Source organism: Condylostylus longicornis, unplaced genomic scaffold (assembly GCF_029603195.1).
Source record: "Condylostylus longicornis isolate FDR11 unplaced genomic scaffold, ASM2960319v2 ptg000028l, whole genome shotgun sequence".
NCBI classification, from domain to species: Eukaryota; Metazoa; Arthropoda; class Insecta; order Diptera; family Dolichopodidae; genus Condylostylus; species Condylostylus longicornis.
The window spans coordinates 5,249,469-5,270,665 of record NW_026577997.1 but is presented as its reverse complement, the minus strand read 5'-3'; the positions used below and the strand labels follow the sequence as shown (position 1 = coordinate 5,270,665).

Sequence of the window (21,197 nt, the reverse complement as noted above, 5' to 3'; positions counted from 1 at the left end):
AAATATTAAATAAACTGATAATATTTTATTATTTTACATGTATTTTATTTGCAATTTATAATTTAATAAAATATTTAATTTATTTTATATATGATTCAAAAAAAAAATTATTTCTATTCATTTCTCAAACAATTTTAGGGTTTCTTAGGAAAATTAATGACAAGAAAACTAAAAAAAATGGAAAATTTGGAATTTTGAATGCTTATGTTTCCGAAAGTACATAATATTCCAAAAAAAATAATATTTTGATTTTAAAATCTTTACTGGCCCCTTCAAAAACCGTTTGTTTGACGCTTCTATTTCTTTCAAAATGGAAATTGTAAGAAAAAAAAAAGTTAGGACAAAGAGAAATTTCGTGAAAATTTGTAAAAATACCTGTATCTCGAAAACCCTTCGGATTTGGTATCCACTGCTAAACAAATATTTATTAATATTCGATACTCAAACTATTGGTATGTATTGTGTCTTTCTAAATCACTCTGTATATTATAGGGTTAAGTGTTAAAAGATCTTTGGTTTTATGTTTTACGTAAATAACTCGGCAAAGTTATAACTCAAGAGAAAGTTTCTTAAATTATCGCCAGACGTCTCCCACTACTTTTCCTTGAATTTGATGTTTCTTTATGTATACTAAAAATGTCTACTAAAGTTGTCATTTTTTATTAGCTTCATTTTTAAATTACTTTCAGTAGTTTCAAATCCAGATCACAATTATTATTAAATAAACTTTTTTTTTCAATTATTACTTACATAAATTTAATTTCCCTTAATTATTTACTTATATTATATTTTTTTAGTAATTATTTACATATCTTAATTTTATTTGCTTTATAAAACTAATTTACTTACTGTTAATTTTTTTATTTACAGGAAGGAAGTTGTAATTCTTTGCCGGGTTTTGTTGGACGTAATAATGCAAATGGAATCGATTTAAATCGTGATTTTCCTGATAGATTAGATAATAGTACAATTGATCGAGCAAGACAACCAGAAACATCAGCAGTAATAAATTGGATTACATCAAATCCATTTGTTTTATCAGCAAATTTTCATGGTGGTGCAGTTGTTGCAAGTTATCCATATGATAATTCAATGTAAATGTTACAAAACGAAAAAAAAAATCAATTATATTATATATGCATATATTTAATTTAATTAATTATATTTAATTTATTTTTAGAAAACATCGTGATTGTTGTATTGAAAGTGTAACACCTGATAATAATATGTTTAAAAAAATGGCATCAACATATTCAATAAATCATCCGATTATGAGAAATGGACATAATTGTAATGATTCATTTAATAATGGTATTACAAATGGTGCATTTTGGTATGAATTAAATGGTGGAATGCAAGATTTTAATTATGCTTTTACAAATTGTTTTGAATTAACAATTGAATTATCATGTTGTAAATATCCATATGCATCAGTATTACCAGAAGAATGGAAAAGAAATAAACGTAGTTTATTGGAATTTATAAAATTGGCACATGTTGGAATTAAGGTAAATTAATTAATATATGTAAATTGAAAATTACAAGTTTATTCAAAAATTAATTAATATATGTTCAGAAAATATTGCGTATTTAAAGAATATAGTATAATATAAATGAATACTAATATTTTATAATTTTTTTTATTTTAGGGTTTAATAACTGATTTAAATGGTTATCCTATTGCGGATGCAAAACTTGTTGTTGAAGGTCTTGAGGGTAAACCAATTTTAAGTACAGATCGCGGTGAATACTGGCGTTTATTGACACCAGGCCAATATAAAATACAAGCACAGGCATTTGGGTAATTTTAATTTTAACGCAATAACATATATATTTACATTTTTATTAATTTAATTATTATTATTATTTTTTTTATTTTTATGTTGAATTCCCATATCAATTGAAATTTTCAGTTTTCAACCAAGTGAAGTAAAAACTATTGAAATTGGTGAAAATCAACTTGCAACAAGAATTGATTTTGCATTAAAACCAGCTGAATTTAATGATGGTACCAACAATAATAATTTTTACAATTCATTTTATTTAGGAAATTAAAAAAAGAAAACTAATTTTTTTTTTTTTAAGAAAAAAAAAACAACCTAAATAAACTAAAAGCAAAATTAATTTTAATTTTATTTTGCATAAAAAATATACTTATATATAAAAAATACTATTTTTTTTTTCAAATTATATTTTAATTCTAAAAAAAAAAAATTATAAGAAAAAAAAAATTCAATTGAATTTTTTTTTATTATTTTTACTTTTAATTAAATCGACAAAGCATACAAACAAATTATTTTAATTATTAAGAATCATATTATTTCAATTTTAACTTCATTATATTCATTAAAAAATATTAATTATTATTTTGTGCACTGTTCTTATATAATTTTTTTTTTTCAAATATTTTCATTTAAAAAATAGAATTATTATTTTTGTTTTTTATTTCTTACATTTATTATTTGATTTTTTTTTGTTTTAAATTTCTCATTCATTTTATTTTTAATACATTATAACTATTTTTTCGGTTATTTATTTTTTTTCTTCTGAAAGGTTTTGGGATTTCTTATTTGTTTCACAATCAAGTTCAATTGCATTAATATAGTGTTGGTTATAAAAATTGATCCTTTGTAATTATAAAAATAGAAAAGAAAAAAAAAAGTAAATTTATTTTTGTGAAAAACAAAAAAAAAATACGAAGATACTTTACAAAACAATTAAATTTAAGATCAATTATTTAAAATAAAATAAACAAATCCTTAAAGACGAATAAACATTTCAGTAAATGTGAGTATTCGTAATTTCAATCGAACTGAATTTAAATATACCATATAAAAACATGTTTTTTTTAATCTGTTAAACAATTTTTTATTCATTGCTCTTTTATTGTATTAATTATAAAAATTTTCATTCTGCATTATGTCCTAAAATCGTCTATTTTATTTTCATTGAATTTCAGAAATTTTAATTTCAAAAATAAGCAAATATATATAAAAATATAAAGCTTATGTTTTAAAAAACTTATAATAAAAAATTAAATGCACTTATTATAAAATATAAATTTAAAATACTATATATATATATAATTCACTTTTTAAACAAAACAGAAACATATATAAACATTTTTAAATATAAAAAGTATTTAATATAAAATATTAATAAATTAAAATTTAAAGTATATTATTAAAATAAAAACAAAATGTTATTATATTATGTCAAAGTTTAATGTATTAATTTATTATTATTAAAAATTTCATACAATTATTATTATTATTGTAAATTAAAAAAATTATATTAAAAGTATATTTTCAATGAGATTGAAGTCAACGACATGTCATGTACCCATTCATAAAATTTATTGTTATCAAATTAATGTGAGATATGAAAATATTACAAATACACGTGCATGTAAAAAAATATTCATAATTAAATAATATATCTTATATTGTTATATAAAAGAATAGTATGTGTTAGATTAATTAAATAAGAAACAAATAAATAAGACAAACAACAAAAAATAGAAAGCAGCTATGAGTAAATTCTCAATAAACATTATTATATTTGAATGTGAAATATAATACTTTTAGATTATTAAATAAAATAGATTCCTTTTATATACATTTAATCAAAATTATACTCTATAAAAAAGGAGAAAAATCTTTAAAAATACACATATAGTAACTATTACTCTACAATATATAAATTAATATAATAATATTTCACATAATTATTAATTAAAAGAATATATATTAACAACCCATTAAAAAAAACAGTATTCATTTTTGTTTTAAATAAATTAGAAAACAAGACTATAACTAACTAGAAAAACATAAACTATATTTTCAAATCAAATTTCTATTTTTTACATTTTATGAAATTTTTATTTTTTTATGTATTAAAAAATTTATTTTTATCAATATGAAATTAAAATTTTTAAATATAAATTACATTAATATATTATTTTGTTTTATATTTTTAAATATACAAGACTGGATTTTAGAAAAAAAAACTTGTACCTAAAGACTTTTATCCTATATCTATCTTTTTATATTTTTAGTATTTGAAATAAAATAAAAATATTAAATTTAAAAAAATATTTAATATTCCTCACCGATTAAAAAAAAAAAACAAAATTACCAATTACATACCTCCTTTTTTTTAAAAATGGTAGTATGATAAATTATTATTCATACTATTATGAACAAATATCAATGGTTATTTAATTTTTAATAATAGAAATTAATAAATGTATTAAGATATTTTAAATAATTCTAATTATCTAAACAGTTTTAACAGAGGCCTATACACCAAGCACTTTTTACTTTTTTTTTATTTCAATTAATCAAAAAATTTGCAAATTTTTTGTTGCACCAAGAGTCAAAACACTAATAAGCTATATTTGATAGAAAAAAAAATTTTTTCCGAAAGTTGAAATATCAAAGTAAAAGTAAAAGTGGTTGGCGTAATAGGATCCTGCTCTATTATAGTCCATGTTATAGTTATTAAAAATGGAATTAAAATTTTGAACTAAAATAAATTAAAAATTCCAAAATGTATTTATTAAAAAAAATTAAATTAAAAATCAAATTAAAAATTGTTATGTTACATGAAATATTTTTTTGAATAGAATAGAATAAAATTTTCTAGATACATATATCTTTAAAATATGTTTCAATATTAATTAATTTTATCATAATAATCTGATTTAACCGATTTACGTTTGACTTAATCGATTATTTGAAAAAGAATGTTTTTAGGTAGCATTTCTGTTCGTTTTATTATCATTTTTTTTTTCTGGTAAGTTTTAATAAATTTTATTAGATATGTAAAATTTGAAATTATTACTATTTAACTTAAATTTAATATTAATTGGGATTAAAATATTAGATTAATAGTAAAAAAATATTTAATTATTTGAGATTAAAATATTAAAGATATAAAAATTGTCGATTAAATAAACATTTTCTTTATATTTATTTCATAATATAATTCATTTTACAATATTCTTTTTAATCACACCTTAATTGTTATAAATAATTGACATTATATTTTATTTTTCATAAAAATTAACATAAAAAAGAAAAAAAAAAACTTCTTTTTAACTTTAAATTTTTTGTTAGTTTTGAAATTGTAATTTTAAAATTATTCATGTATATTATGCATATGTGTATTATAAATCAAAAAAAAAAAAACACAATAAATATCATTAAATAAATTATAATATATTTTATAATTTATTCATTATTATTATATCATTAGAAAATTTTAAATAATAATTATTAAAATTAAAAAAACAAATGTGTATGTATGTATAAGATTTAAAGAAATTTAAAAACAAAATATATATATATATATATACATAAAAACTTAAGTAAATGTACAATCTATTCAATATTATAAGATAAAAAAAAATATAAAATTCAAAAAAAAAAAAATATAAAAAACCAAAAATTATAATGTTGTAAAGGTGGGTCAATAAAGTTATATTTAAAAAAAAACCAAATTAATGAAATTTTTCAATCTAAATAATTTTGGAAAAGTTTTTTATTACATAAGCTTTTTTTTTTTTGGTTTATTTTTATTCTTATTTTGTATAAATTACATATATAATAAATTAAAAAATAAATAAAAAAAAAAATTATATATATGACATAATATTTGAGTGTAATATTTAAAAGTATAGAGTGTTTGTTTCTTATTTAAAATAAAAAAAAAAATATTTATAAAAAAATGAATAAAAAGAATTTTGTAGCACATTATTAGAGACTTTTATAAATGCAATACTGCATAACAATGAGTATTTCTGAAAGTGCAGTTTTTTATGGTTAGAGTTGCAAAGCTTTAAGACCTCTACATTTAATTTGTGCATAAAGTTCTGGTAGTTTTAACCTTAAGAACTGGATTTTCAGAAATACCCAACAACGAAACGTAATATGTATTGCAATATATATATATTTTTAACCATAAAATAATATATATTTTTTATTATATTCTATAAAATCAGAACAGTTTATATGATTTAACTTTACTACTTATACTAATTTCTCCAATTAGTATCGAGAAATTTAAACAAAATAGATTAGCAGTATTTTATTTTAAACAAAAAATATAGCAAATTTTTCACAATAAAATCGCAATATATGCTGCGTTTATGAAAAGGTCTTATATGTTTGGCATGATTGATCAAATTAAAATTAATAAAATTTTTTTATATTATATCGTATTTATCGATTTTAATTCATAAAAAAGAAATGCTAATTTTGGATATGATTACAAAATTCTTTTTATTTTTTTTTTTTATTATTATTTACTATAATAAAATAGAAAACTTATAATTATAGAATATTAACGATTATTTAATAAGAGAAATGTATATATATATATAAAATTAACTAGTTTGTTTTGTATTTATTTATTTTTTTTTTGTGTTTAATATTTTGTTTTGTTATTTTATTTTATGTTTTTAGTTTTGTTAATTATTAATTTTTTTTTTTTGTTTTTTTTTTCGTCTTCAATATGTATTTTGAAATAATTTAATAATAATATTATTTGCTATGCACTTCTTGTTGCTTTTTTTATAATAATAATTGATGCTTAATACTTTTTTTTTTTAATTATGCTTTTCTTGGGTAATAAAATAAAAAAATAATATATATAATATTTATAGTCAAAATATACTTATGTATATTATGTATTATAAAATATGTATGTATTAATTTTTCATAAGGCAATAGTCATAAAAATAAGCTCTAAATTTTATTTCATTTTTTTTTTTTGTTCAAAATGTTATTAAAATGTTAGTATACTCGTAAGATTTGTATTACATTTTAATTTTGAATAATATGTAGCAGGATAATATCCAATTTCTTTTCTAAAAAATAATATAAAAGACAAAATAACTTCTTGAATTGTGGAAAGAAAAATAAATTACATAATATTCCACATAAAGAATATCGAATTTCTCTATATTATTCAAATAAGTTTTTTTTCAAATAATAATTTGCCGACTCAAATTCTTCGAATTTCTAATTCGAATGCCGACTCAAATTCTATTTTTAATAGAAGAAATCAAGTATTCTTTTTATTCATCAAGTAAGATCAAATATTTTTTTTGTCTTATTTCCTTTAATTTTCATACTTCGGAACTCAATTTAAAATTCCTTATTGAGATTTCATATATTGAAACAATGACTGATTAATTAAAGCTTGGTTTATGCATTTCATTTTAATTTAAATAAAAAATATATTGTTAATTATTTAAAAGAAATTGAGGGTATTTGGAATAACTAGTTCCGACAGTTTAATAATTCTTAAAATAATTAATACAACAGTTTTTTGAATATTGACTATAAAATTATGAAAAACTTTAATTTTGCTATTAAAAATAATATAATGCATTTTTTCTATTTATATTTGCTTTTGCTTTGTTCATGATGACTAATAAATAAAAAAATATAATCTTCATGTGGATTCATAACAAAAAATATATAGTTCATAAATTTGTAATTATGAAAACCTTAATTTGAAGAGTATAACACAATTCTTGTAAAATTTATTAACAGGTGCTTATAGGACTGTTGTAAGACAAAGGAAAGGACAAGATAAATATGGATTTATACAACCACCAGAATTTATACATCATAATTTTGTTGCAATGGAAGCGTAAGTATAATTAGTTACAATATCTCTCTGCTATTATAAATTTATTTCGTGTTCAATGATTTTAAAACAAAACAAAAATCCTTTTAGATTTATTCGTAAATTATCAGAAACATATCCAATATTAACATATATGTATTCAATTGGTAAAAGCGTACAAGGTAGAAATTTATGGGTTCTTGCAATTGGTAAGAATCCTAAACAACATACACCTGGAATTCCTGAATTTAAATATGTTGCAAATATGCATGGAAATGAGGTTGTAGGTAGAGAAATGCTTTTATTATTAGCTAAATATTTATGTGAAAATTATGGAATAAATGAACGTGTTACAAAACTTGTCAATGATACAAGAATTCATTTGTTATTTAGTATGAACCCTGATGGATACGAAATGTCAGTCTTAGGTATTTAATGACTTATTTTTTTATTTTTAAAAATTCAGCAAAAAAAAAAAATATATGCAATTTTTTTTTGTTACTTTTTTAGAGGATAAATATTCGTATGGTCGTACAAATGCTAATAATGTTGATTTAAATAGAAATTTTCCTGATCAATATGGCATAAATAATTTCAATGCAAAACAGGAAGTTGAAACTTTAGCTGTAATGAATTGGACATTATCTATACCATTTGTATTATCAGCAAACTTACATGGTGGATCTTTAGTTGCAAACTATCCCTATGATGACACCGAAGAATCATTTAAAAATGAAGTACTTAGTCGATTAGTACATGCCGAGAGGAATCCAACAGAAGATAATGATATTTTTGTTCATTTAGCTAAAACTTATTCGAATTCACATCCGACAATGCATTTAGGTGAACCTTGTCCGAAATTCCCATTAGAGAAATTTAAGAATGGCATAACGAATGGAGCACAATGGTATTCGGTAACTGGAGGAATGCAGGACTGGAATTATATAAAAGCAGGTTGCTTTGAGTTAACATTAGAGTTAAGTTGTGAAAAGTATCCAAAATCATCAGAATTACCTGATTTCTGGGAAGCGAATAGAGAACCACTTTTAAAATATATGGAACAAATACATGGTGCTGTTCATGGTTATATAAAAAGTTCGATTGGTCATCCTGTTGCCGGAGCTAAAATATGGATCGACGGTAGAAAAATGTTTTCACATACTGGAATTAATGGTGATTATTGGAGATTAGTTTTACCTGGAAAACATAATATAACAGTGATCGCTGACTCGTATGTTAATTAAATTGTGGTTTATATTGTAATTAATTAATGGATTAATTTTTTTATGATTAGGTATGAACCACATATACAAGAATTCGAAATTAAGGGTAACGGATCGATTTCATTACGTTTAGATATATCTTTAATGCATGATGATGCACAACATTGGGCTTCCGCACACGATTACAGAATAATTCAACATGTTGTTAATACCAAATACTACACGAATAGTCAAATTAATAGGCAAATGAATGAATTGCAAAGACTAAATATAGATTTTGTTGCCTTTGAAGCTGGAGGAGATACAAATATTCCGAAGAAATATCATTCTTTGAAAGTTACATCAAGTGTAAGTATAAAAATATTTTAAAACTTTGTTTATAATAACGATTTTTAAATTATGATAATAACGAAAATAAATACGGTAAGTGAATAATAATTGCTAAAGCATATGTTTTTGACATAAGTGAATATTCAAAATGCTTTCGTCGAAAGTTTAAACAAAACAGGAAATTGCTAGGAAACAAGAAAACTTGTTATTTTGATTATCGATTTAATAAAAAGGAAATTCAAAATATACAAATTTTAGTTAAAAGATTTTCCATCGTGCAGATGGTATGTGAATTAAAAAATGACTAGCCCTGCAAGTCGAACTGGTTTAATACCGGCTTCAAAATCTTTATTTAAATCTACAAAGCCACAAACAAAAATTTATCATGATGAAGCTCCATCATTTAACTTGATTCCTTATAAACTTTGTCAATCTATTGAACTAAGTATTCGACCCTTTGGAGATTTGTATAATCCATATTCAACGCGTTGTTCTGTTCTTTGCAATCATCCAGCACCAAGAATTCTTCGAAGTATTATAAAAAACGCTAAACATAGTAAACTGCAAGATGTAAAATCGTATAGTAAACAAGATCAACAAAAGTTCGAAACATTTCATCTGGATGAAAACGGAGTTATACCAGAAGAATTTTACCAAAGGTATAGAGAAACAGATTCCAGGCCATTATCGCCATCTCCAACAAATATTAGTGAAAAAACTCGTACCAGTGGTACTGGGTCTATGGTTAATAGACGTTGTATTACACCAGAATGGGGAAAATTTGAAATCAATAAAAGAAAACAGTTAATATTGGATTTAAGACGATCACATAGTCAAGATACAATTGCCTCGAAAGATATAACTTCAGAAATGTCTCATTTTGATGATAGGTCAAAATTGGATGATCAAAAATCTGCTCCGCAAATAAAAAGACCAGACAGTAAGACAGTTGAAGGTAAAGCTAAAACTGATCCTACTACATGTGTTGAAAGTCCCTCTGATGATCAAGAAAATCAGGAAGATGATAATGACGCTGTTCAGCCTACCACTTGCATAAATGATCGGGATGATTTTGAAGAACAAGAGGAACAGAGACGTGGTAAAAAACGTAAAAAACTTAAACAGCCACCAACAACATTTCATTTAAACAAGGACCCTGAAACGCAAATATCCACTTTGGGGCCCGAATCGGTTGCCGCGAGTACTAGACCGTCTTTAATTCCAACAACCGAGTTAATTTTACCAGTCGCTACAAGTAGCATGGGGAAAAGAAGTGTTGAGTATGAAGCTTTAAAAGAAAGTTTTTTAACAACAGAAACTTTCAAAGTTTTATCGACTGGTTTGGATATTGATGTGTTAGAAGATACTTTTGAAAAATATTTATACAGAGCTCGAAAGGAAGCTATGAAATATCTTTATTTAAAACAAGAAAAACTTGAGAATTCTGATCAACCAACCTCAGCCAGTCGTTTACCTGTTTTTCCCCCTACTATAGTTGAAACTGGAAAAGCTGTGAAATGGTATGAAGCGGATCAAAAAATACCAAGAAAACTGTCTAAATCGGGTTGCAGATTTGAAATCCCAATGAATTTTGAAGAATTGAATAAAATGTCCGCTTTTGAGTATTTGTCGAAATATGCTTGGGTTTCAAGGCAACGTAAATCGATTTATCGCAGAGTGTTTTTAAAATTTAAGAGCGCGCAACAGGAAGATGAGAACGGAAACGAAGAAGAACGTTTCATTCCTACTGAGAACTTCCGAAAAGCTCTTTTTGATGTTTTAGGATTTTATGGTACTCTTGATGTAGTTACAAAAGTTGAACAATTTGTGGAACCAGGAAATTATGAAGGAAAATTAACCTTTCGAGCATGGTGTGGAGTAGCTGCGTTTAGTGAAAGATTAGCTTTGTACGCTCATACAGGTGGTAATGGTGGAACAGATTCGTGTGATGAACTGGAGAAATCTGACTTTGATAGTTTTGAGGAAAGAAAAATTTTTTTAAAGATGAATAAGAAATTAAATTTCGTTTTAGCTATTATTAGAAAAGTACAATAAATTTTTTAAAAAAACATTTTTCAGTTTTTTATTTTTACAATTGAATACGACAATAATTATGATACAAAAGTAAAATAGCGGGATAAAATCTACTAAATTAATTTTTTATTAATTGTAGATTGGTTCACCTGAAGAAACGAAATTCCACATTTTAATACTAAGTTCTGTATTCAGTTCGATTCCAGTAGGAAGAGAGCTTACAATGAACCTAGCTCGACATATAATTGCGGGCAATAAGGAACCTCCAGTTGGAAAGCTACTTAATAATACAGTTATTCATTTCTTGCCTGTAATGGAAGGATTTGAAGATATTTATAATCAATATATGTCAAAGTAAATTTATAAATTCTTTTATTTGTTATTATGCGAACTATTAATTTTTTTATTAGCCCATCAATATGTGATCCAGAAGTTGAGAATGAACTTGCAGCCAGTATTGTAAGTCCTGAATCGCAACCGCAGCGAAATCTACTTTTAAAAATGCTTGATAATGAAGGATTCGATTTAATATTGTCATTCTCTTCCGGTGGATCTAATATTTAGTGAGTTACAGTTATTTTTCTAAAAGATATTTTATTAATTTATCATTGTGAAATTTACAGTTACCCTCAGCCGAAAAATGATTCAGTTGAAATATATCCGAAATTGGCAAAGACTGTTCAAACAACACAACAATCAGAGTTTTTGATTTCACCACCAAAACCATGCCCATCAAGCAAACTTCGATCGAACCAAAATGAAATTGTACAAAAAATAACGAATCTGTTTTATGATATATATCACATTCCAATGCTTACACTAGAAGTTTCTTGCTGTAGAATGCCAGTTGCTAAGGATATTGGTACAGTATGGCGGGAGAATTTAGATAAACTATTAAATTTCCTTTATTTGACTGAAACTGGTATTAAAGGATATGTTAAAAACAAAAGAGGACAGCCTGTAAGAAATGCTCACGTTCAAATTTCCGGACAAAAATCCCGAGTACAAAGTGTTACTCGAAATCTTGCTCATTTCCGTTTGATTTTACCTCCAGGAAAATTTGATTTGATTGTAAAAGCAAGTGGACACAAAACTAAAATTATTAGTTTAGAAGTATACAAAGGATTAATAAATAATTTGGGAGATGTATTTTTAGATATCGGTCGAAATAATGAAAGTGAACATATTGATTTTACACCAAAAACACAACAACAAAAAGAAGGAAATTTCAATGATGCTACCATAACCGGATTTGTATTGGATAATTTAAATCATCCAATTCAAAATGCCAAAGTATCTATAATATCACCAGATTTACCACATACAACATTTTCTGATAGTAGTGGAATATATACTTTAAAAGATATACCAGCTGGTGATGTAACATTAAAAGCAGAAGCACCTGGACATGAATTTGGAACACGTTTAGTACATGTTGGTACATTTGGAGGAGAAACGATACGTGGTGTTATATTTAGATTAGAAATTGATGATCGAATATGGGGCCTACCACGTTTATTATTTATAGTTAGTACAGGATGTATATTAGTATTGTTAATAGTTTGTTGTGCGATGTGTGTACAATTTGTTGGAGCTAAAACAAATAAAATAACTGGAACAGCTAGACCTCATTATAATTTTTCGATATTATCTCAAAAAGGTAATCCTAAACGTTTATTTGATGATGATGAAGATGATTTAGATGAAACAGAATTATTTAGATCACCTATAAAACGTAAGTGATCAATTAAAGCAATTTAAATATCAATTATTTATGGTATTATTTATATTTTTTAATTATTTTAAGGTGGTATAAAAGCAACACCTTATTATGATGATGATAGAGATCCTATTATCGATACAGACGAAGAAGATGAAAGTGAAGAAGATATTGTTATGCTCAATAAAAATGGCAACAACTGTGATTAATTGAATCCAAAATTTCCTTAAAAGATGAATTTACTGACTTATAATTAAATATATTTTAGTTAAATTTAAATAAAATATTATAATTTATTTTGTTTTATAAAAAAAAAAAAATTTTTTTATAAAAAAAAATTTGCAATTAATTAATAAGTTTCGAATTTCTTTTACTTTACGAATAAAGTAAAATGTTTAGTATGAAAAAATTTAAAAATTTACTTAAATAACTATTTAATTATTTTTTCAATAATCGAATTAATAGTAGTCGAGTTTTTACAACTAATTACAACATTTATTTTTAATTAATGATTATTTTTTTTTAAATTTTAACTTTAAATTCAAAATCATTCGTAGCAAATAATGTCGTATATTGAAACCAGTTTTGTTAAACAGGCTAAATATTTAATATTAATAATAATATGTACGTGGAAAATTAAAAAAAAAAAAAAAATACTTTAAATTACTTAAAATAAGAAAAATAATTCACAAAATTAAAAAGAAAAAACTGAAAATACAAACATTACAGTCTTATGATAGTTAAAACAAAAGAAAAAAAAAAAATTAACAAAATGCAGCTCTCCTGTGATTACAAAATAAAAGCAAGCACATTTTTAAAACTTAATTTTCCTTATTTAAATAAACAAAAAAAAACCAAGACTTGTTTTATAATTTTTACTAATTTCTCAATAATTTAGAACGACAACAAAACGAAACCTTTTTTTTTTTTTTTAGATTAAATCAATTGCGTTTATAAGTATTTTGTATATAATATATTATATATAAAGTAAATAAGAATGAATAAATGTATAATTTTTAACTATTTAAATTAATTTTTTTATTTTTTTTTACGAATATATTAATTTTATTTGTAATTTGTAATTCAACATTTTTTTTTTTTTAGCAGCATCATTTACAAAACTAGTTTTTTATACTATAAGTTATAAAAAGAAAAGCTGTCCATTTCAAAAGATCCATATTTAGATGCATTTACTAAATAAGCAATTTTAAACTACTTCAAGTAAAAATAAAATAATTCAGATATCATATATGTGTACATATATATATATATATATATATATATATATAACACGATCTTTAAATTTTTTTTTTACATTTAAACTAAAAATTTACTTAAAATTGTTTAATTTTAGTGCCCGTTTATTATTTGTTAATTGAAAACTTCTGTCCATCATGTACCTTTAAAATTTTATGTTTTTACTTAATATACATACATTATATAATAAAAAAAATATATATATTGAAAACATTCCAATTTAATTTCAATATATTTTAATAAATATAATTAAATTATAAATTTATATAATAAAGAATCACAAATAAAATTTATTATTATTATAAAATTTTTTTAAAATTTACAAGTTCCAATAAATATTAAGAAATCATTTTAAGAATTGCAGCATTGCATAGCATTAAACTTGCGTAGTTAAAAATTTTAATTTTGTTTTCTTTTAATTTTTTTTTTTTTAATTAATGAAATTTAGATAAAATAATAAATATAAAATATTCATAATGATTTGTAAATATAACATAATAATAATTTAAATAATAAGATTATAATAAAAAAAAAACTTAAGGAAAAAATAACAAAAAATAATTAAAAATAAAAACAAGGCATCAACGTTAAAAGTAATTGTTGATATTATGCAATGCTTCTTTTTAAATATATTAAAATTAAAATTAAAAAAAAAACAACAACAAATACATAAATATAATATATATAAATTTTTATAATGTCAATTTAATATCAAGCTAAACAAAAAGTACACATTAAGTAAATTAAAATAATATAAATATAAAAAAATAATAACTTTTAAGTAAGAAAAAAAAAAAGTAATATATATATTTTATTAAAATTAATTAATTTTATATACACAATATATAAATAACTATGTAGAAATATATATATTATAAATATATCATATAAAAATTATATGTATTATTTAATAATATTAATTAAATTAAATAATATTGTATATATTAAAATAGTTAAGTAAACAAAAAAAAAACAAAAAAATCTTATGTGTATTTAAGAAAACTATTTAATATAGAGAAGAAAAAAAAAATATGCAAATATTCTCGCACCTTAAAATAACAATTAATATCTTGATTTGTTTTTATATTTTATTTTTTTTTTTTTTTTAATAATTATAATAAATAATAATAAAAATATAATATAGAGAAATTCAAATATTCTGTTAGTATGAAATAAATATTAGAAACGCTACTTAAAAACTTGATATACAAATGATATTTTTATACAAAAAAATAATTAAGTTTCAGAAATATTTAAAATTTAATTATTGAATTAATTATTTTTCAATTATGTAATTATTTTTCTTGTTTAACATTTACAATAAATAAATCGTCATTTCATTTAAACGGCATACATAAAAAAAAAAAAATAATTTTCAAGACTGACCAAAAATACTAGAAAAAACAAAAAGTTGTGTCAGATCCCGCCGAAATTTTTCTTTTTTTTTTTTTTTTTTTTTGTTTAAATGATTATGACATTATAAAATTATAATCTTTAAAATATCAATTTATTAAAAAAAAGAAAATAATATCAAAAAATTAAGTCTGAAATTTCAAAAAGAATATTAAAAAAATAAATAAATATAGTTTTATAGGAAAAAGACTAAACAAAAAAAAAAACAAGTATTTATACATTTAAAGGCCGATAAAACATATATAAATTTGCAATATAAATTCATTTTCAAAGCATAAATATGACAAAACTACATTAAAGATTTTGAATTAGTAAAAAATATTGTATTATAAAATATTTTTTGAATTGAACATAAATTTAAATATTTTTTTTACAATATAAATTAAATAATTTTGTTTTCTTATTATTGTTTTGTTTTTTCTGTATTAATTTTGATAATAGTTTTATTATTTGTAATTTACAAGCACAATTTTTATATTTCATTTTCTTAAGAACATAGGAACATAGTCATTTAGTTTTTTTTTTTTTTTCCAAGAATCAAAAACATAGTCATTTAAATTGAATGCACATACAAATATTTAATAAAAAAATCATCTAAAAATTAAATAATAATTTTTATTTTACAAAAGGTGAAATTTGCATATTTTTTTTTTATCTTTTTTTTTATATTACAAACTCTTAACATATTATATTTTCTTTTTTGTTTTAATAATGTATATTATTTAACATAAATCAAACCCTCAAAATTATACTGTCGTATTTTACAAAAATAGTTTTATAGTTTTTCCTAACATCAATACGCCTATGGAAGAGTTATATGTAAGACCACTGCAATTTTTTTTTTCCATTTTGTTTTCGTTTACAATTACATAGATTTAATTCCATTTTTCGGCTTGATTTCAGGATTTAATTCTTCTATTTTTATCATTTTGTAAAATACGACAGTATAACTTGGGGACGTCGAAATATATTGGGAATTGAAATGGAATTATTTCTTTATTTCAATTGAGGTTGAATTATACCCCGCTCCACCCCTGCCTTACAACTTACGGAATTCATAAATAATTTATAATCGATTTGATTTTTGTTAGAATATAAATAAATATGTAAATATTTTTTTTATTTTAATTATATATAAAATAAATAAGTTACAATATTAATTTTATAAATTCCCTATTATTTTTTTTTTTCTCAAATAAATCTCAAGAGTATTCATTTACTTAATAATCTAAGATTTAATTTGTAAATTAATCTTAAAATAAAATTTTTAATTTGGAATAAACTTAAAAAAAAAAAAAATATAAAACATCTTGTACTTGGTGGTATTTGTAAATACTTAAGGAATCATTAAAAACTTAGAAATAAAAATCATTAAAAATTAGAAAAAGAAAAAAACATTCGAATCAAAATGATTAAAAAAAAAAATTATTTAACTTTGAACTGAAGCGCAAATTTAATCAATTTAAACGTAAAAACAATTTTTATTATTAAGAAACTATTTTAATAACGATATTCTGATCTTTTTTTTTTTAAATTAATTAATTAATTAAGTCTTTGTACATAGTATAATAATATATTTATATATAAATAATATATAATTGTTGTGCTCATGTGTATTTTATTTCTGTTTAAGAAAAAAATAAAATTAACAAAAAAAAAAAACAAACTAAATTAAAAGAAAAAAAAAACAGTTATACAATTTTAAATTTAGTTTATACATAAAAAAAAAAAATAAAGAAAAGAAATCAAAAATTCTAACATTATTTTATATTACTTGTCTTATTTTCTAAATTTTATTCTTAAAATTTCCATAATTTTAGATTATTTCCCACATCTACAACAAGAATTATATTAATAGGATTAAATCAATTCGTTAATGGAATACAAGAGACCCTTGGTATCAATTATAATATAAGAAAGAATTTGGTTGAAATATCTTCCAGTAAAGATCTTCCAGTTACCATTCTAGATTTTTTAAAATTGACTTACTTAAGTAGTATTATATCTAGTAGAACAATAATGTGTATTTGAAAATATTTTTGTTAATCTGTCTCATTTTAATTTAATGTGATTTAATTCTTTTCAAAATGTTAAATTTAAAATAAAAAATATTTCTAAACGGAGCTATTTATATAACTAAAGTTTCGTGTTCCCGAAATTTTTAGAATTTTTACAATGTAAAGCAAAACACACAATAATTTTTGTAGTATAGAATACTATTAAAGCCAATCATCCAAGCAAAGCTTTCATGTTGGTCAATAACAGTTATTATCATTATTTTTGATTTCCTTCAACATCTTCAAAAAATATAAATGTGTATATACATATATGTATATATATATGTACTTGAATGTGGGAATGATATGAAATTTATAGTTATGTTAAAAATCATCTGAACATTCGTCATACCGAGCATTTTATCGACATTCAGTACATATGTATCTATTTTTGTTAAAGAAATGAATTCAACAACAAAACCATTATGAACGAAAAATTTTTTGAAATTTGAAAAAGGTATTCCTATTTTAAAATGAAAAATTATTTCTATATCAGCGTTGTAAAATCACATAATTCTCTTTCAATTTTTTACAACTTTCAATTCCATCTATAATTTATATTTTAATTTTGAATTGAAATAGGACACGCAATTTTACATTTTTAGATTAAATATTGAATAAAATATAATTATAATTACAAAATTTATATTTTATTTGCTTATATTTTGTAATATTTATAATACTAGTTGAGTAAATGAGATCTATTTATTATTTCTTTTCATTGTAACCAATTCAGTGCTAATAAGACAAATAATTTATGAGCTAATCCAATCTATTTAGTATTGACGTTTAGTTGATGGTAAGTAAACAACCCAAAAAAAAAAAAAAAAATATACTATAATATCAGATTGTTTGTACCAAAATAATAATATTTTAGTAAGACCAAAAAGTACTTTACTCGAAATTCTAGTAGGACATATTTATATATAATATTTATGTGCGATTATTCTTGATAATCTACAAAATATAATTTTTGCCATTATGATAATTATGAACTTAATCAAATTAAATAAATATACATATATATTTTATGTATGTATGTATACATATATATATATATAAAAATTCCATTTTTGAATTCAGATTTCATATCTGCTGGAGGTGCTCCCTATCTCAAAAATTATTATAATTCGCATACTTATAAGTATGTATATATGCAATTTATATTATAATGTACTTGTAGAAACAAAATATTTTTCTTTAAGGTTATCAAATAATATTTTTTTCTTTTATCAATTTTTTTTTTTTTTTTGATTTCTTTACTCTTGATAGACAAATCTATAATAAATCAATGGACAAAATATATTAATTTTGAATTTTGTGTGCGGCAAATATCTATTAGATTTTAATTGTGAAAGTTATAAGGAATACAAATAATTTTTTGGCGAAAAAAAAAAAATTTATTTTAAAATCATGTTACCGGGTATTGTACAGAAAATCAATTTAATTTCAAAAAATTTAAAATATCAAAAAATATTTTATAAACAAATTGCTTGTTATTCAATTTCAAAAACTCAAAATCTTGGTATCATTGGTGTACCATTTTATAAAGGACAACCAAAATCTGGTGTTGATTTGGCACCAAAATTTCTAAGAGATTATGGTTTAATAGAAAAATTAAAGAATATTGGTATGTATTGTGATTTTTAAAGAATTTTTTAACTTATTGATTGTGTAATTTATTTTATATTTTTAGGAAATAAAAAAATTATAGATTATGGTGATCTTACATATAATTTGGAAAATGTTAAAACATTAGAAAATGCATTAAATTATCAAGATGTAATATCTGTTAATAAAGCATTATCATTAAAAATTCAAGAAATTCTAAAAGAAAATGATCAATTTTTAGTTTTAGGTGGAGATCATTCAATTGGATTTGGTAGGTTACCTATTCTATGACATATATATAAATGATACTTAAACAATTTAATTTATTTGAGATCTTATAATACTTACTTTAATTTTTTTTTTTTTAATTATTTTAATTTAAAATGGGGTTTCCTTATAATATATAAATCTTATCATTTTATCTTATTATTTTTGTTTTAGGTTCTATTGCTGGACATTTAGCTTTCGATCCAAATATATCTGTTATATGGATTGATGCTCATGCTGATCTTAATACTTACTTATCATCAAATAGTGGTAATATACATGGTATGCCATTATCAATGGTTATTGATGAATTAAAAGATTATTATATTAAGACTGATGTATCGAAAATTGTGAAAAATTAGTAAGTATATAATTTATAAATATTTTTCTTTTGTATTACATTTTGTTATAAATTGTAAGATTATTGATTCATGATTCTGATATGAACATTTTTTTATATCTTTTTTAATTATTTGTATGCTTTATTTAATTCCAATCCAATATGATTTCACTTTAATTAATTAAAATATAAAATTCCTTGATCATTTATTTACACATCTATAAATGAAGTTTACCCAAAATTTTATATATTGTTGTTTATAGTGGAAGACATATATACAGATAACAATTATATAAATACAAAAGAAAAACTAATAGCTATAATAATATAAAAGCATAATTGTATTCTAATTCGGTTTTGTTATTTTGTATAACAGTTTCTTATATACCAAAAATAATCATAAAATAATGATTTCTATCATTGTAAAAACATATAATAAACTTAAATTAATTAAAGAAATACATGCATAATATACAAATTAGACAATAATAATAACTAATTACTAAGTAATAACTAATTTATTATTCTTGTTAAGAATAGTGGATATATTTGATTAAATACAATTCTATGGGTAATTATTTAAAATAAGAAACAAACATTTAAGATTTGAACATTTTTTTATAGACCCTTACCTGAAAATTTTCTTACCAACTTAAGTGCTATAATTTATATTTAATTAACCATACTGAACATAATTAATATTTTAGTTTAAAATTATTAATTCTTAAATATTATAGTACAGCAAATACTCTAATTATATATGAATACAAAATATCCTGATTATTTAATTAAAAAAGGAAATACATAAAATAAAAAAATAAAAACTAAAATATATAAATTAATAAAAAAAAACACTCGTTTTAATATACTTTTTTAATTTTTTCAACTTTATTTTGTGTTAATCTTATATGATTTTGTGTGATATTGTAATAATATCGTAACTCGACTCCCTTTTTATAATTCGCATTTGAATTGGAGTTCCTTTTTAGGCTCTTTTTTTGGCAAATTTATTCCGAATATAACTGGAACGTATAAGATTCCCATGTTGTTATCTACTTTGAATTATTTAATATATATGTGGTATATTCCTGAACCAAATCCTTAACATGATTATTATAATTTTGTTGATTTATCATAGTTTACCTTCTTTAATATTGCCTTGTTGTGAATTTTATTGTATAATTATACGTAAATAAAGCTTACAGGTTCACAAATACACATTGTAAATAGATTAGCCCTCTATGTACGAAGTGTATCAAACTTACCTATAAGATTTTGTGTATCAAATAGTGATTTATTTTTTTTTT

General features: G+C 21.5%; 3 protein-coding genes across 6 annotated transcripts in view; all 3 read left to right on the top strand.

The window, feature by feature from the left end:
- Window positions 1-13,472, top strand: part of LOC129607804 (carboxypeptidase D) — a 65,255-nt gene extending 51,783 nt beyond the window's left edge. The window contains exons 2-13 of one of the 3 annotated variants that reach the window (XM_055518980.1): window positions 871-1,094; window positions 1,181-1,508; window positions 1,650-1,801; window positions 1,914-2,008; window positions 7,563-7,662; window positions 7,750-8,066; window positions 8,149-8,869; window positions 8,933-9,209; window positions 11,365-11,579; window positions 11,636-11,788; window positions 11,849-12,960; window positions 13,033-13,472. In XM_055518980.1, coding sequence (XP_055374955.1) covers window positions 871-1,094; window positions 1,181-1,508; window positions 1,650-1,801; window positions 1,914-2,008; window positions 7,563-7,662; window positions 7,750-8,066; window positions 8,149-8,869; window positions 8,933-9,209; window positions 11,365-11,579; window positions 11,636-11,788; window positions 11,849-12,960; window positions 13,033-13,154 — 3,816 coding nt within the window. In that variant the 3' untranslated portion in view covers window positions 13,155-13,472. Of the gene's footprint in view, window positions 1-870; window positions 1,095-1,180; window positions 1,509-1,649; window positions 1,802-1,913; window positions 2,080-7,562; window positions 7,663-7,749; window positions 8,067-8,148; window positions 8,870-8,932; window positions 9,210-11,364; window positions 11,580-11,635; window positions 11,789-11,848; window positions 12,961-13,032 lie in introns of those variants that run through there. The other 2 variants (XM_055518983.1, XM_055518981.1) reach the window with 2 other exon arrangements.
- LOC129607805 (uncharacterized) lies at window positions 9,358-11,358 on the top strand. The gene has a single exon (XM_055518984.1). It carries the CDS (start codon window positions 9,492-9,494, stop codon window positions 11,244-11,246), a length of 1,755 nt encoding a protein of 584 aa, XP_055374959.1. The 5' UTR covers window positions 9,358-9,491; the 3' UTR covers window positions 11,247-11,358.
- Window positions 13,473-18,402: 4,930 nt separating the features above from the next.
- The window catches only part of LOC129607766 (arginase-1), a 29,242-nt gene continuing 26,447 nt past the window's right edge, over window positions 18,403-21,197 (top strand). Inside the window, exons 1-5 of one of the 2 annotated variants that reach the window (XM_055518941.1) lie at window positions 18,403-18,471; window positions 18,756-18,816; window positions 18,945-19,302; window positions 19,369-19,554; window positions 19,725-19,911. In XM_055518941.1, the coding sequence (XP_055374916.1) occupies window positions 19,086-19,302; window positions 19,369-19,554; window positions 19,725-19,911 (590 nt within the window). In that variant the 5' untranslated portion in view covers window positions 18,403-18,471; window positions 18,756-18,816; window positions 18,945-19,085. Of the gene's footprint in view, window positions 18,472-18,600; window positions 19,303-19,368; window positions 19,555-19,724; window positions 19,912-21,197 lie in introns of those variants that run through there. The other variant, XM_055518940.1, reaches the window with a different exon arrangement.